This window comes from Salmo salar, chromosome ssa01 (genome assembly GCF_905237065.1).
Source record: "Salmo salar chromosome ssa01, Ssal_v3.1, whole genome shotgun sequence".
In the NCBI taxonomy this organism is placed as follows: Eukaryota; Metazoa; Chordata; class Actinopteri; order Salmoniformes; family Salmonidae; genus Salmo; species Salmo salar.
In genome coordinates this window covers 83,210,554-83,228,147 of record NC_059442.1, presented here as the reverse complement: position 1 = coordinate 83,228,147, position 17,594 = coordinate 83,210,554, and the positions used below count along the sequence as shown (strand labels likewise).

Below are 17,594 nucleotides of genomic sequence, written 5' to 3'. Positions count from 1 at the left end.
ATATTTTCGAAATCGCTTCTAAACTAATTCTCTCTCCTCCTCCTTTCTTTCTCTCTCCGGTCTCTTCCTCTTTCCCTTGATCTCAAACTCTCTCTTCCTCTCTCTCTCTCTGTTTTCTCTCTATTCCTCTCTCGCTCTCTCTTTCTCTGTCAGCACATCAGTATTGTCTATAGACAGTCAGCCCCCACACATTCTCCCCCTGGTGATTCACGTCTGGACTACAATGTACTTGTGGAAGTGGGACACTCTGCCCACCCCTTCCCTTCCTATCCCCTCCTCCTCTCGCTTTACACTGCTCAGTCTTTCAGCATTCTCTCACCCCCCTTCCCCTCCTCTCCTCCTCACTTCTCCTGCTCTCCTCCACCTTCCACTGCTCAGTGTCTCAGCTCCCTTCACTCCCCCTTCCCCTCCTCTCCTTTCTTCTCTTCCTCCACCTCTCCACCTCTCTCATCTCACTGCTCACTCTAGATAGAACCTTCTAGATAGTGTAGGGTGGAAAAATGTCAGTAACTTTCTCAAAAGTTTTTCCAGAAATTCTGATTTCCTCCCTGCCTATTCCCTTCTGATCTTAACCAGGAGAGTTTCCAACCCTAGGGACAGAAACTGTTGACATGTAGATGAAAAGGGAAAAGTCAGACTTTGCTCACTTTGCTGTGGTAGGAGCTGTTGTTCTTGGCCACGGCACACTGTCTATCCACCAGGAAACAGTACCTCCTCCTCTCCTCTGACAGTGCATTCTTGTAGCCCTCTGCTGTGTACTGGTCCAGGTCACTCTGCTTGCTGCTGATGGTCTCAACATACTGAGGAGAGAGAGAGGGAGGGAGGAGCAGGGGAACGGGATGAGCAGAAGCCATAAGGATAGCGTATCATGAAGTTGCCCCTAGGTCTAGAATCTTGACACTGATCTAAGGTCAGTTTTGTGTATGTGTGTATGTGTGTGCATGTGTTTATGTCTCAATGGTTAAGGTTAGTATTGTCTTATTTCCTAGACACAGCATGTACTTAGGAGCAACATTTGTGTCTGCTTGAATCTTCCCACCTAAACGGATTCAAGCAGTTGATAGATTTAACCTGATATGGATAGGGGGCAGTATTTTCACGGCCGGATGAAAAAACGTACCCTATTTAAACTGGTTACTACTCTTGCCCAGAAACGAGAATATGCATATTATTAGTAGATTTGGATAGAAAACTGTTTGAATGGTGTCTGTGAGTATAACAGAACTCATATGTCAGGCAAAAACCTGAGAAAAAGTCATCCAGGAAGTGTAGGATCTGAGAAATGTAGTTCTTCTTTCTAGTCCCTTTCGAAACTACAGTATCTGTGCTGTTACGTTGCACTTTCTAAGGCTTCCATTGGCTGTCTAAAGCCTTCAGAAAGTGGATTGAGCAATCTCCTGTCTCTGGGCAGAGTATAGGAGCTCAGTTATTGAGTGGTCTGCCTGAGGACAAAGAGATTGGATATGCGCGTTCCCGCGAGCGCACTGTTTTTTATTTTCCTCCTTGAATGAATACACTATTGTCCAGTTGGAATATTATCGCAATTTTACATTAAAAATACCATACAAATTGATTTTAAACAGCGTTTGACATGCTTCTAAGAACGGTGATGGAACATTTTGACTTTTTGTGTCTCGAATTGCGCTCGCGCGTTACCCTTTGGATAGTGACCTGAACGCACGAACAAAACGGAGGTATTTGGATATAACTATGGATTATTTCAAACAAAAACAACATTTCTTGTGGAAGTAGCAGTCCTGGGAGTGCATTCTGACGAAGATCAGCAAAGGTAATACAATATTTCTAATACTAATTCTGAGTTTAGGTTGCCCCGAACTTGGCGGGTGTCTGAATAGCTCGCCGTGATGGCGAGCTATGTACTCAGAATATTGCAAAATGTGCTTTCACCGAAAAGCTATTTTAAAATCTGACACAGCGATTGCATAAAGGAGTTCTGTATCTATAATTCTTAAAATAATTGTTATGTATTTTGTCAACGTTTATGATGAGTATTTTTGTAAATTCACCGGAAGTTTTTGGTGGGAATACATTTTCTGAACATCACGCGCCAATGTAAAAAGCTGTTTTTGGATATAAATATGAACTTGATTGAACAAAACATACATGTATTGTATAACATAATGTCCTAGGAGTGTCATCTGATGAAGATCATCAAAGGTTAGTGCTTCATTTAGCTGTGTTTTGGGTTTTATTGTCAAATATGCTTGCTTGGACAATGGCTGTGTGGTTATTTTGGTCTATGTACTCTCCTAACATAATCTAATGTTTTGCTTTTGCTGTAAAGCCTTTTTGAAATCGGACAACGTGGTTGGATTCAGGAGAGGTTTATCTTTCAAATGGTGTAAAATAGTCGTATGTTTGAGAAAATGTAATTGTGGTATTTTAGTTGTTTTTGTATTTCGCGCCATGCGATCCCATTGGCTGTTGGCTAGGGGTTCCGCTGGCGGAACGGGGTTCCGCTAGCGGAACACCTAGATGTAAGAGGTTAATTTAGCTAACTAAATGTACAGTACGAGTCAACTTGTGTGGACCTAGAATAAGGTGTCAGCAGCTAAACCAGTGGGGACAATATTGACATAGAATAGCACGTAAACATTCTATATATTCTGATTCACTGCTAAACAATGAATGGTACACAATGGAGCACTAATTCCCCAGTGGTACACAATGGAGCACTAATTCCCTAGTGGTACATAATGGAGTACTAATTCCCTAGTGGTACACAATGGAGCACTAATTCCCTAGTGGTACATAATGGAGCACTAATTCCCTAGTGGTACACAATGGAGCACTAATTCCCTAGTGGTACATAATGGAGTACTAATTCCCTAGTGGTACACAATGGAGCACTAATTCCCTAGTGGTACATAATGGAGTACTAATTCCCTAGTGGTACACAATGGAGCACTAATTCCCTAGTGGTACACAATGGAGCACTAATTCCCTAGTGGTACACAATGGAGCACTAATTCCCTAGTGGTACACAATGGAGCACAAATTCCCTGCCTGATTAGAACAAAATGGCTAATACAAGCAGAGTCATTAAAGCAATAAGGCCTGAGGGGGTGTGGTATATGGCCTATATAACACGGATAAGGGCTGTTCTTACCATGACGCAACGTGGAGTGCCTGGATACAGCCCTTAGCCGTGGTATATTGGCAATATATCACAAACCCTAGAGGTGCCTTCTTGCTATTATAAACTGGTTCCCAACGTAATTGGATCAGTAAAAATAAATGTTTTGTTATACCCGTGGTATATGATTTGATATACCACGACTTTCAGCCAATCAGCATTCAGGGCTCGAACCACCTAGTTTATAATGTAGCATTAGTCACTAATGATGTTAATGACACAGAGCCCAGCCTAAGACAAGAACAAATTGAGATCATCCTTTGTTACCATAGAGGTACAATGAGACTCGTCCTGAAAACGTTATCCAGAAGTCATCAACAACCAGACAAAGGCATAACAACAAAAACCTTGTTGAATACTTGACTAAAATCTTCCACAAAAACACTTGTGAGGCTTGATCCTCTAAGTTCACATCAGGGAGACACAAACATGCCCACACATAAACACATGCGTACCATATACGCACAAATGTGCACACATACACTCAGGGGTCGTAGATAGAAATGTCAGCCCCATTACAGAACTCATTAAGGCAATGTGAGCAGGTGTTTACTGAAAATTCACAGCTTCCCATTTACCACTCCCCACACTGCTACCCTGGAGCTTTCTGTTTCGCTTTCATCTCTCTGTCCCTCCCTGTCTCCCTCCGCCCATGATGAAGCACAGTCAGAGATGCTGTATGATACCTGTATGAAGATACTATCCACTTCAAAGTGTTTCTTCTCTGAGAATGTTACACAATAGGATGCCTCCCTCCCACATTGTTACACAATAGGATGCCTCCCTCCCACATTGTTACACAATAGGATGCCTCCCTCCCACATTGTAACACAATAGGATGCCTCCCTCCCACATTGTTACACAATAGGATGCCTCCCTCCTACATTGTTACACAATAGGATGCCTCCCTCCTACATTGTTACACAATAGGATGCCTCCCTCCCACATTGTTACACAATAGGATGCCTCCCTCCCACATTGTTACACAATAGGATGCCTCCCTCCCACATTGTAACACAATAGGATGCCTCCCTCCCACATTGTTACACAATAGGATGCCTCCCTCCTACATTGTTACACAATAGGATGCCTCCCTCCCACATTGTTACACAATAGGATGCCTCCCTCCCACATTGTTACACAATAGGATGCCTCCCTCCCACATTGTTACACAATAGGATGCCTCCCTCCCACATTGTTACACAATAGGATGCCTCCCTCCCTCCTCACCATAGTTGAACCATCAGCGATGACATGACTACACAGTGTGACTGTGGCCTCCGCTTTCTTTAACGAGCCTAATGACTCAGAGATGATTAAGAAGAGGTGACAAACACACAGACGCCCAGCCGTTCCTTTATTCTCTCTCATCTGTGTGTGTATGTAGACTGATTACAGAGAAAGGAAAAACACTTGAGGAGTTTAATTAGCTTTCAGTGCAGCAGGTTGACGGAACGACAAAGAGGATAATGTTCTTTTCAATTAAATGGGGTTCTTTCCATCTGCGTCGTTAGGGGTAAGTTTCAGGAACTGCATCCCCAAATGCCTTTGGCCCAGCCCCTAACCTTTTGATGGTCGAAGAATTGTGAAATTGCAGGCTGAAAGAAAAACATGCGCTGATGTGCTTTAGGACCATGCAGATGCCTCGGAACGGGCGGGCAGGCGGTTTTTATTCTGCACCCAGCGGTTTCTAAAGCCAGTGTGGCACGTTGAATTTGTTTTCTTCCTGTGAATTTGGCTCTAGCATGTGAACGGTTTGGGCCATTAGCTATTATGACCCCCAAATGAAAGTTAAGACTCTCAGGAACATATATGTGCCTTCTATTCCCCTCTACAACATTTACAAGTTACACAAGACTCATTAGAAGGGACTTTGACAAAATAGCACAGAATGACTGGGGGAAAGGAATTGAATGCAATTGTGATATTTTTTGCTATGAATTTGGCTCCAGCCTTGGAACAGTTTGGGCTATTAGCAATTATGATCCCATTCCTGAAAGCTAAGACTCTCAGTAACACATCTTCTGTTCTAAGAAAGATGAAATACACAATAATTGCCTGATGATCTTCCTCACTCTCTCCTTAGGCCTCACACCCCCGTATCTGAGATACCTACCGCAGCCCTCATCCTCCACATACAACACCCGTTCTGCCAGTCACATTCTGTTAAAGGTCCCCAAAGCACACACATCCCTGGGTCACTCCTCTTTTCAGTTTGCTGCAGCTAGCGACTGGAATGAGCTGCAAAAACACTCAAACTGGAGTCATCTCCATCTCTTCATTCAAAGACTCAATCATGGACACTCTTACTGACAGTTGTGGATTCGCATGATATATTGTTGTCTCTACCTTCTTGTGCTGTTGTCTGTGCCCAATAATGTTTGCACAAGGTTTTGTGCTGCTACCATGTTGTGCTGCTGGCATGTTGTGTTGTTGTCTTAGGTCTCTCTTTATGTAGTGTTGTGGTGTAGCTCTTGTCGTCATGTGTGTTTTGTCCTCTATTTCTATTACATTTTTAATCCCAGCCCCCGTCCCCGCAGGAGGCCTTTTGCCTTTTGGTAGGCTGTCATTGTATTTTATTTATTTATTTAACCTTTATTTAACTAGACAAGTCAGCTAAGAATTTACATTACATTTAAGTCATTTAGCAGACGCTCTTATCCAGAGCGACTTACAAAATAAAAAATAAAAAAGAACAAATTCTTATTTACAATGATGGCCTACACCGGCCAAACCCGGACAACACTGGGCCAATTGTGCACCGCCCTATTGGACTTTCAAACACGGCCGGTTGTGATACAGCCTGGATTCAAACCAGGGTGTCAGTAGGGACACCTCTAGCACTGAGATGCAGTGGCTTAGACAGCTGCGCCACTTGAGAGCCCAAACTCACGAGCTGCCTATGTTCAGAAAGGAAGAGGCAAAGTGAGAGAGCTCACTCTCGCCAAAATCTGTCTAGAATAAGTCCAATGTGTTTCTATGGGCATAATATGCAGACTTAAGTTTGTCACCTGCATTCCCACATTTGGGACAATGACACCCATTGTTAGGTTAGAGATGTGACTATCTCGTCATTATACTGTATACAGATCTCTGGTTTCAGTCTCTCGCGAATTGGAAAGGAAAGTTGGCGGGTGTTAGATTGCTGGCTTCCCCTAAAGTAAATCAATGTTTTGCCCAAATGATATAATTACCCCTGTCTAAATAAAAACATTCAAAATACTTCACCAGAGAGCATGACTTAGCCACAGAGGATCATTAGCCTCTTAAAAGCATACAGTAGCTGTGGATTGTTTCAAATCACAAGTGTGTAAGCCTATGCCTATTTGGGAAGCCCACATTTTGGGTAGTGCTCGTGGGAATAGGTCTAGCTGATTGAGTTGTGGCTGTCAGTGAAAAGCATCTAAAATGTGTGTTAAGATAATGTGTCTTGAGTATAATTTCAAATGTTGCAACAAGAAGATAGGAAGGGGTGTGTGGCGAAGGCATGGCCTGTCTCGCTCCAGAATGCATGCACTCAGCTCACCAGAATGAACTCAACTGGCTCCCGACAATTCTTGCGTAATCATCGTTTCATTCTGTAAATTGTTTTCCCTTTTATTTTTTATCAATTCCCCATTACATATGTCACCAGTAGGCCTAGAAATTTTACCTTTAATCCATGTCATTTGGTTACATACATTTCTGTTAAAACTTTTTAAGGTATAGGGGGCAGTATTTTCATTTTAGGATGAAAAGCGTACCCAGAGTAAACTGCCTAATACTCGGGCCCAGAGTCAAATATTTGCATATTATTAGTAGATTTGGATAGAAAACACTCTGACGTTTCTAGAACTGTTTGAATGATGTCTGTGAGTATAACAGAACTCATATGGCATGCAAAAACCTGAGAAAAATCCAACCAGGAAGTGGGAAATCTGAGAATTGTAGTTTTTCTTTTGAATCCCTATCGAAACTACAGTGTCTGTGGGGTCACGCTGCACTTCCTAAGGCTTCCATTGGCTGTCAACAGCCTTTAGAAACGTGTTTCATCCTTCTCCTGTTACTGGGCAGAAAATAGGAGCTCAGTCAATGAGTGGACTGCCTGGGACCAGTGAGTTGTTTACTGCGCGGGCACGTTTGGGGCGCCGCTCCTTCTTTTTCCTCTGTAATGAATACGCTATTGTCTGGTTGGAATATTATCGACGTTTTAGGTTAAAAAGACCCTAAGGATTGATTGTAAACAACGTTTGACATGTTTCTACGAACGGTAATGGAACTATTTGACTTTTCGTGTCTGGATTTACGCTCGCACGTTATGCCTTTGGATAGTGCAGACTTAAGTTTGTCGCCTGTTCGTTCATTTTGTACGAACAAAATGGAGGTATTTGGACATAAATATGGAGTATTTCGAACAAAAATAACATTTCTTGTGGAAGTTGGAGCCCTGGGAGTGCATTCTGACGAAGATCAGCAAAGGTAAGAGAATATTTATAATACTAAATCTGAGTTTAGTTGACCCCAGAACTTGGCAGGTATCTGTATAGCTTGCTTTGATGGCTGAGCTATGTACTCAGAATATTGAAAAATGTGCTTTCTCCATAAAGCTATTTTAAAATCTGACACAGCGGTTGCATTAAGGAGAAGTATATCTATAATTCTTTCAATAACTGTTGTACATTTTTTGTAAATTGATGTGCTCATTCACCGGGAGTTTTGGTGGGAATACATTTTCTGAACATCACGCGCCAATGTAAAATGGGGTTTTTGGATATAAATATGAACTTTATCGAGCAAAACATACATGTATTGTGTAACATGAAGTCCTACGAGTGCCATCCGATGAAGATCATCAAAGGTTAGTGAATATTTTAGCTGTATTTTTGGTTTTTGTGATGCATGTCCTTGCTTGCAAAATGGCTGTGTGGTTTTTCTTGTGAAGTTTATGTCCTAACATAATCTACTTTTATGCTTTCGCTGTAAAGCCTTTTTGAAATTGGACGATGTGGTTAGATTAATGACAAGTTTATCTTTAAAATGGTGTAAAATAGTTGATTGTTTGAGAAAATGAAATTATGAGATTTTTGCTGTTTATAATTTCACGCCATGCTATTTCACTGGCTGTTGAATAGTGTGTCCCGCAGGTGGGACGCTAGCGTCCAACATAGCCCATAGAAGTTAATGCATGTAGTAATTGCAGTTATTTATCTGGCCTGCTGCGTGCAAATGTAGGAGAGTGCCGATTTGGCAATGTCTGATTTCTGATTGTGTTAACTCAACAAGTCCAACACTAATAAGCTGAGCCTCTCATTCATTTTTTCTTCACCTCACATATTGTAAACAAAGTCTGTTTTTTTAACATCCATGATAGTTCCTCAGTATTTTAAAAATCTTTCCAACGCTTCTGGCCTCCATAATCACCAAGCCTCTGTGTGAAAAATCTAAATATCATGATCTGATGATCCCAAAATATCCAGTGGAAACTTCATAAAAAATAGCTGCCTGTACCGAGTTAACTGGTGCGGAAACTCTGAGGGCCTAGAGTAGGCTAGTTGTTACTATGTTGCAAGTTCGCTAGCGACAGCTTCTGGCCGGACCCATTTTATGATTTGATACAATGTTGCACTTCAACAGCAATATCTCAAGTCAAAGGTAGGCAGAGTAGAGAGACGAATGTGATTGCAAGAACCAGAATTTTCATCATATTTGTCGGCTTTAGGCCTATGTATTTTACTTAGTTGAAAATGGAAGTTATAGGCCTACAGCTACCTCTCTGAGTTCTATGTGGTCATTTCTTTAGCTGCCATTGGACCACAGTGTATCAATGTGTCCATATGGCAGAGGCTGGTGCTCTCGCCTTAGTTGAATTCGATTTTTATGATTAACCACGTGACAATTTGGGATGCCGAGTGGCACAGTGGTCTAAGGCACTGCATCTCAGTGCTAGACGCGTCACTACAGACCCTGGTTTAATTCCAGGCTGTATCACAACCAGCCGTGATTGGGAGTCCCATAGGGTGGTGCACAATTGGCCCAGCGTCATTTGGGTTTGGCCGGGGTAGGCCGTCATTGTAAATAAGAATTTGTTCTTAACTGACTTACCTAATTAATTAAAGGAAAAATTACGATTTTGAGAAACAAAAAAATCATTATAACTGTCATGCAGATCGGTAGAAATGGTAGGCTAAATTGCAAGCTTCCCAAACTCACGAGCTGCCTATGTTATTTACTGTAACATGCATTAAAACAATTATGTTCTCTCCTGTTGCAACAAGCATCTCTCTCTCGTTCTCTCTCATCTGTCACACGTTTCTGATGTGTGATGTACAGTGTACAGTATGTACGCTGTGTCGTCGATGAAAACACCATCTGGGAAACACATCTGTGCATCAGCCACAGGGAGGAGCTACTGAGTCAGTTACACCACAGATATCACACCCACATCTATCAAAGAGAAGGACTACCTGTACCTGGTACCCACACACGCTGTGAAAAAGAACAGAAATTCGACAGGGAAGGATCAGGCATTTTCTGATGCCTCCATATATAGCTGCCCTGCTATGACTGGTGACTTAAATAGACTTTAGCACAGGTATCCCAGGACAAATGATATGGACACAAAAATAGGCGGAATACAAAAAAATAAATAAACCGAGATGAAAAACTGCAGGAGAAGATGGGGGGTGGATGGTGGGATGTTATATGTATCACGGAGAGAGAGGGGAATGATAGCATGATAAAGCACACAGATTATTATTATCGCGGTGTGGTGCCAAAGGCTTAGGGTGCTTCAGACAGCAGCGAGAGAGAGAGAGAGAGAGAGAGAGAGAGAGAGAGAGAGAGAGAGAGAGAGAGAGAGAGAGAGAGATGGGGACACAGAGAGCTAGATAGAGAAATTGAGATAGAGAGAGAGAGAGAGAGAGAGATGGGGACACAGAGAGCTAGATAGAGAAATTGAGATAGAGAGAAAGAAGTTGAGGTTGAGAATAGATAGAGATAACATGGATGTGTATGGGCTTTATCGAACATAAACTACTGAGAAAGTAGGGGATGGGGAGAGGATGTAGGGGAGGTAGAAAAAAATAGGTATACAGTGCATTCAGAAAGTATTTAGACCCATTGACTTTTTCCACATTTTCTTACATTAAAGCCTTATTCCAAAATTGCTGAAATTTTGTCATAAATCTACACAAAACACCCCAGAATGACAAAGCAAAAACAGGTTTTTAGAAATGTTAGCAAATTTAACTGAAATAATACATTTACATAAGTATTCAGACCCTTTACTCAGTACTTTGTTGAAGCACCTTTGGCAGTGATTATAGCCTCTAGTCTTCTTGGGTATGACGCTACGTAAGCTTGGCACACCTGTATTTGGGGAGTTTCTCCCATTCTTCTCTGCAGATCCACCCAAGCTCTGTCAGGTTTGATGGAGAGCGTCGCTGCACAGCTATTTTCAGGTCTCCAGAGATGTTCGATCGGGTTCAAGTCCGGGCTCTGGCTGAGCCACTCAAGTACATTCAGAGACATGTCCCGAAGCCACTCCTACGTTGTCTTGTTGGGAGTGTGCTTCGGGTCGTTGTCCTGTTGGAAGGTGAATTTTCGCCCCCAGTCTGAGGTCCTGAGCGCTCTGGAGCAGGTTTTCATCAAGGATCTCACTGTACTTTTCTCCGTTCATCTTTCCCTTGATCCTGACTAGTCTCCCAATCTTTGCTGCTGAAAAACATCCCCACAGCATGATGCTGCCACCACCATGCTTCACCATAGGGATGGTGCCAGTTTTCCTCCAGACGTGATGTTTGGCATTCAGGCCAAAGAGTTCAATCTTGGTTTCATCAGACCAGAGAATCTTGTTTCTTACGGTCTGAGAGTCCTTTAGGTGTCTTTTGGCAAACTCCAAGCGAGCTGTCATGTGCCTTTTACTGAGGAGTGGATTCCGTCTGACCCCTCTACCATAAAGGCCTGATTGGTGGAATGCTATAGAGATTGTTTTCCTTCTAAGGTTCTCCCATCTCCAAAGAGGAACTCTGGAGCTCTGTCAGAGTGACCTTCTCCCCCGATTGGTCAGTTTGGCTGGGCGGCCAGCTCTAGGAAGAGTCTTGGTAGTTCCAAACTTCTTCCATTTAAAAATGATGGAGGCCACTGCATTCTTGGGGACCATCAATGCTGCATAAATGTTTTGGTACCCTTCCTCAGATCTGTGCCTCGACACAATCCTTTCTCGGAGCTCTACGGACTCCTTTGACCTCATAGATTGGTTTTTGCTCTGACATGCACTGTAAAAATCAAATCAAATTTCAAATCAAATTTTTAAATCAAATCTAACTTTATTGGTCACATACACATTTTTATCAGATGTTATTGCAGGTGTAGCGAAATGCTTGTGTTCCTAGCTCCAACAGTGCAGTAATATCTAACAATTCACAACAATATACACAAATCTAAAAGTGAAATAATGGAATTAAGAAATATAGAAATATTAGGACGAGCAATGTCGGAGTGGTATTGACTAAAATACAGTAGAATAGAATACAGTATATACAGTACATATGAAATGAGTAAAGCAGTATGTAAACATTATTAAAGTGACTAGTGTTCCATTATTAAAGTGACCAGTGATTCCATGTCTATAGGGCAGCAGCCTCTAAGGGTCAGGGTTGAGTAACTGCGTGGTAGCTGGCTAGTGATGGCTATTTAACAGTCTGATGTCCTTGAGAGAGAAGTTGTTTTTCAGTCTCTCGGTCCCAGCTTTGATGCACCTGTACTGACCTCGCCTTCTGGATGATACCGGGGTGAACAGGCCGTGGCTCGGGTGGTTGATATCCTTGATGATGTTTTTGGCCTTCCTGTGTCATCGGGTGCTGTAGGAAGGCCAAAAAGATCATTGAGGACATCAACCACCTGAGCCACGGCCTGGTCACCCTATATAGACAGGTCTGTGCCTTTCCAAATCATGTCCAATATATTTAATTTACCACAGAAGGACGCCAATCAAGTAGAAACATCTCAAGGATGATCAATGGAAACAGGATGCACCTGAGCTCAATTTTGAGTCTCATAGCAAAGGGTCTGAATACTTACATGTATGTAAATAAGGTATATACGATTTTTTACTGAAAACATGTTTTCAGTTTGTCATTTTGGGGTATTGTGTGTAGATTGCTGATGAAACAAATGTATTTAATCCATTTTAGAATAAGGCTGTAACGTAACAAAATGTGGAAAAACTCAAGGGGTCTGAATACTTTCCAAAGGTATATATGTATAGGTGTATATAAAGTATTTACTACTTTATTTATGCTATACTGTATTATACTATATTACTATTTATATTACTATTTTTGACAAGCTCTGCAAGATCCAACCAAAAGACACGATAGACATGACATGTTACTTCTATCACAGCATTTTCGTCCGATATTGTTATCAGGCAAACTATTTCTGCCGAGAACATACCGTACGAATACCTGTAGCATGTTGTGGAAATTCATACTGAGAGAGACTTTGTCATTTCTTCAAGCAATCATCTTTATTTAATATTGATTAATTATTGCAATAATGAAGCTGTTGACCCCTCACTCTAAAATGTGTTGCCGAGGCTTAATCTTTACAGAAATGCAGAGTTCTTTATAGTAGATATAAAAATGCTTAGTCATGGCTGGTTCCACCCCTCCCATGCAGAATGGGGCATCATAAGCCACTCTGGGTTCATCCTGTCATTGTCTGCACGGGGGGGTTATTTTAACCCCCACCCGGCTTAGTCTCCCAGATGCAAGGATGATTTTGAGACAATGAGGGATTGTTCTACTCCTAAACTATCCCTACTAAAACCCATTATTGATCATATGCCCAGATTAGCTGCAGGGAGCTAAAGTGGACACCATAAAAACACAGCATTAGTAAAACAGAAATATGTTACTATTTGTTAAGTGTTAAATATCAAACAAATCAGGTAAATACGTAATTTTTCTCTCACAAGCATCAAGAGCCTACAGCCTAGTGCATGTTGAGCACCTGCACATTATTATGTCACCAACTACATACCCCCAGTACAGCTTATATAAAAAGACAAAAAAAATATCCGGAATAGTACATTAGATGCTTGATATAGTCCGACAGTACATTAAAGTACATGTTCTCTACTCGCTGTTCAGTTTAGGATAGCAGTATTTCAGCTTTTATCTGCCAAGTACGGCTTAAATGTCATGTAATATAATTTTATCTGAATAATTAAAGTACTATTAATGCATTTAGCATTTGGTGGGGGTCTCCATGTTGTGATCTCTCTCTCTGTACAGTAAAATCTAATGGTCCTCTCACGCACTTTCTCAGCTGTCAATCAAACAGGCCATGCCCCACATACACACACAGCCTGGGGGTGACTCTCAATTGTATTTCCTTAATACCTTGTGTCTTACCTCTTGTCCTTAACAAAACGAGGAGAAAAACATTGAAGGTTCCTATACGTTCTGTCTTTGTCCCTGAGTCTAACTGTAGTCGACCCAGAAGCCTTAACAGTGGTGGTGGTGGTGGAGCATGGGACTCCTGGTTTGTGTTGACAGAAAGCAGGTTCAACAGGAAGCGAAAGGGCGCTAAACTCGAGGGGTTTCAGGGGGCTAAGAACAAAGGGTCATATGGAAGGAATATAACACGACTCGATCACGAGTCACATGTCTGGGGAATGAAGGATTTGGAATATAAAACAATATATTTTATATTATGCCCCTTGATACAGGCTTTAGTCTAACAATGGAGAGAGAGAAGAGCGATCTGAAAAAGGAAATGTCAAACCTCAGCTAAATGGATTACGAGATACAAATGGCTCCATAGTAATGTATGTCAACGGAAATGTCAGATTCCATGAAGGTAAACTTTTAAAGCTAGATTATTAACCAGTCAGTTCTTTGATACCTGCAGTACAAAGAGATTAGTTTAATATTGACTCAAATGGAACTTGATTCCTAGAATCATCTTTTATTTATGTCAAGCCGAGGACTAAGCTTGATCTTTTGTCAGACTGTCAGAGCACAGCTTCCTCTGATGTTGTGGAGTTCCTCCCTACAAAACACTTTAAGAATTTACATCCAACTGACTTATTAACATGACAACAAGAAATGGGTCATTCAGAAAAGAGATCACACAGTGGAACAGGGAGGGACAGGGAGGGATAGAAATAAAAGGGGGAATGAGAGAGAGAAAGAGGGGTGTAGAGAGGGTGAGAGCAGGAGAGAGAAAGAGAGAGTTGGGGGAAAGAGGAAGGGAGAGACTGGTTTGAATAATTGAAGAAAATAACAGAACTGCAGTAGAACAGAACAAACCCAGACCCCCCTCACTCTTTCTCATTTTCCTTCCCTCCCTCTCTCGATCTTTCTCTCTCTAACGTTCTGCTCTGTCTGTCTGAGACTGAGTCAGCAGTGGCACCATAGCATCTCTCTCATTCTCCCAACATCAGCCTGAGGGACTGGGGCCCTCAGTAGTCAACACACACACTGCCTCTGTGTTTCTCTCTGACGCACTACCATCCCATCAGCTCTGACGCCATCAAGCTAACGTTTCCAATGCAGAGGGAACTGAACTGTGTGTGTGTGTGTGTGTGTGTGTGTGTGTGTGTGTGTGTGTGTGTGTGTGTGTGTGTGTGTGTGTGTGTGTACTTGTGTTCGTGTGGCATGAGTCAATTCAATCTCTCTTGTTTTCACACGGCAGTACCACGTGCAGTTTCACTCTCACAGAGTTGTATTATAACTTGCTAATGAGCTGTTTGATTGGCTTTACCACTCAGCTCACATTGTAAATCCCCCAGAGGCTGTAGGGATGAAACATGGGCTGATGTGGTTTGTTTCTACTATTTAGAAACTGAGACATTCTCTGATCGTTCCTCCTCACAGTAACCAGAGCCTAAGGCAGCAAGAGAGAGCAAAAGAAGAAGAGAGAGGCAGAGAGAGAGAGAGAGAGAGAAAGAGACAGAGAGACAGAGAGAGACTAAACCTTCCATAAAAAGCCATCACCTACAGAGAAATTAACCCGGAGAAGAGCCCCCCTAAGCAAGCTGGTCCTTGGGCTTTGTTCATAAACATAAACAGACCCCATAGAGCCCCAGGGCAACAACACAATTAGACCCAACCAAATCATGCGAAAACACAAAGATAATTACTTGACACATTGGAAAGGTTTTACAAAAAAAACAGAGCAAACTAGAATGCTATTTGGCCCTAAACAGTGAGTACACAGTGGCAGAATACCTGACCACTGTGAATGACCCAAAATTAAGGAAATCTTTGACTATGTACAGACTCAGTGAGCATAGCCTTGCTATTGAGAAAGTCCGTCGAAGGCAGACCTGGCTCTCAAGAGCAGACAGGCTATGTGCACACCACCCACAAAATGAGGTAGAAACTGTGCTGCACTTCCTAACCTCCCACCAAATGTATGACCATACATTCAAAAAATGTGTGGTTCAACAAGAGTTTTTCTAAGATCCTCAAAGTTCTTCAAATAACTTTAGGGTTCTTGGCACTGAAAATGTCCCCCAATAGGTTATTCCAAGAACCCCATAGAAGGTGGGGTTCATCAAGGAACCTCCTTAGTTGGTGGGGGTTCTTGCAGGAACCTAACAGCCCAACTGAAACGTTTTGATTTGAAAGGAGAGCTGGAGTAGGCACTTAACTGAAACATGTAAAGATCTCCTCAATTTAAGTTAAGGTTTGTCCCTTGTATGATCTAAATGTATATTGTTTTATGATGATACCATCTATCTTTTCATATTTGTGCCAATCTTTCTAAAACAGAAAATGGACACATTTCAGTGGATATCACTCAACAAAGAGGTAAGAATATATAGGCTATAAGAATATGTTGAAGACTAGCTGTATTGTGTGCTGATGACTGAACTGCTCACTTTTGTGTCTGTGTCTGCAGGTATACAGACGAGGAGGCATTCAAAGGTATGTCAGTTGGTATTGGTATGTTATGCAGATCACAAGGTATGTGTATGAAAACCATTATCAAAACTGTTTTTTTCATTCACATTCACCACAAATACCAAGGTTCTTTCGCATGCATGTTTTGTTAATCATCTGTATAATTACTATTTTTTGTATTCACAGACTTAACCCTCCCTGAATATAACAGAAAACCTGTTTGATCACCATGCACTGCAAAATCATTCTGGCTATGGATACGGAGAACATCAACACATTAACATGAACACACCAGAGGATATACCCACTGGACTTGGGGCTCTGCTGGGAGTTTACCTCATATTTAGATTTTTTTATTCTGCTTTGCCACTAAAATCATAATAAACACTGATAACTAAAATATTGTGTTATTGTTATGGGTATTATTCTTAATAATAATACCCTTATTTTCAATGTATTATTCTTAATAATAATAATAATAATAATAATAGGGGGCGGGGGGGTAGTTAAAAAACGTACCTGCACAGACAACTAATTACCTTTTACACACAAGCACTAATTCAACATGGTGAAGATAAAAACTAAGTAAACAGAAGGCACAGTATGTGTGGATAGTGGGTGTGTGTTTATCTTTTTATTTTATTTGTTATGTTTGGGAAAGTTGAGTGAGTGAGTAATGAAATGGTTGCATATCCCAGAACCAATGTATTGCTGTGTGTGACGTTCGTTGTTAAGGGTAGACCAAGGCGCAGCGTGAGTTGGGTTCATCATATTTTATTTTCAATGTGAACCAGCAAAAACAATAAACAATATAACGAATGAAAAGCTAGGCGTGCAAACACATGCAACACAATGACAAGATCCCACAACTGACTGTGGGAAAAAGGGCTGCCTAAGTATGATTCCCAGTCAGAGACAACGAATGACAGCTGCCTCTGATTGGAAACCATACTCAGCCAATCAAAGAAAAAAACAACATAGACATACAACACATAGAATGCCCACCCCATGTCACACCCTGACCTAACCAAACAGAGAAAAATGGCTCTCTCAGGTCAGGGCGTGACACAGTGAGTCGGGGTATGAGAGGGCTTTCAATGTTGTTCAGATGATGGATATACTTTTATAATGAATTATACGTCTTATTTATTTATTGTCCTATCATGGTGGAACAGTTTTAAAATAAATTATACATTTAATTTATTTATTGTCCTATCATGGGGAACTACATTTTTTAAATAAATTATATCTTATTATTTATTTATGATCCTAATTTAATGGTACGGTCAACAACCCTATACCATAGACACCCTCCTGAATGACCCAGATACTAAGGAGAAGTCCCTAACTGTTTTATGTGCCTGCTGTAAGCGGTCTCTATGCAGCCAAAATGCGGTCAGAGAACAAGAGCAGCACTGCCCCCTAAAGATTCTGAGCCCGCTTGGCAGGGTTGGTCCTACAAAGCCAAAGCCCCCTACAGGGAGAGCATACTACACAAGGAAATTCTCAAAGCTGCTAATGAGAACCTTGACGACCTTGTA

At 41.6% G+C, this 17,594-nt stretch overlaps 1 protein-coding gene and 1 long non-coding RNA gene across 8 annotated transcripts in view; one reads left to right on the top strand and one right to left on the bottom strand.

Annotated features, from left to right (window-relative positions):
• Nucleotides 1-17,594, bottom strand: part of baiap2b (BAR/IMD domain containing adaptor protein 2b) — a 143,919-nt gene that overhangs the window by 28,525 nt on the left and 97,800 nt on the right. For all 7 annotated transcript variants that reach the window (XM_045723385.1, XM_045723386.1, XM_045723394.1 and 4 more), the window contains one exon: nucleotides 648-800. In XM_045723385.1, coding sequence (XP_045579341.1) covers nucleotides 648-800 — 153 coding nt within the window. The remainder of the gene's footprint in view (nucleotides 1-647; nucleotides 801-17,594) is intronic.
• LOC123744593 (uncharacterized) lies at nucleotides 767-16,432 on the top strand. The gene is made up of 4 exons (XR_006770928.1): nucleotides 767-910; nucleotides 15,922-15,960; nucleotides 16,052-16,077; nucleotides 16,240-16,432. It is a non-coding gene; the product is annotated as an uncharacterized lncRNA (long non-coding RNA).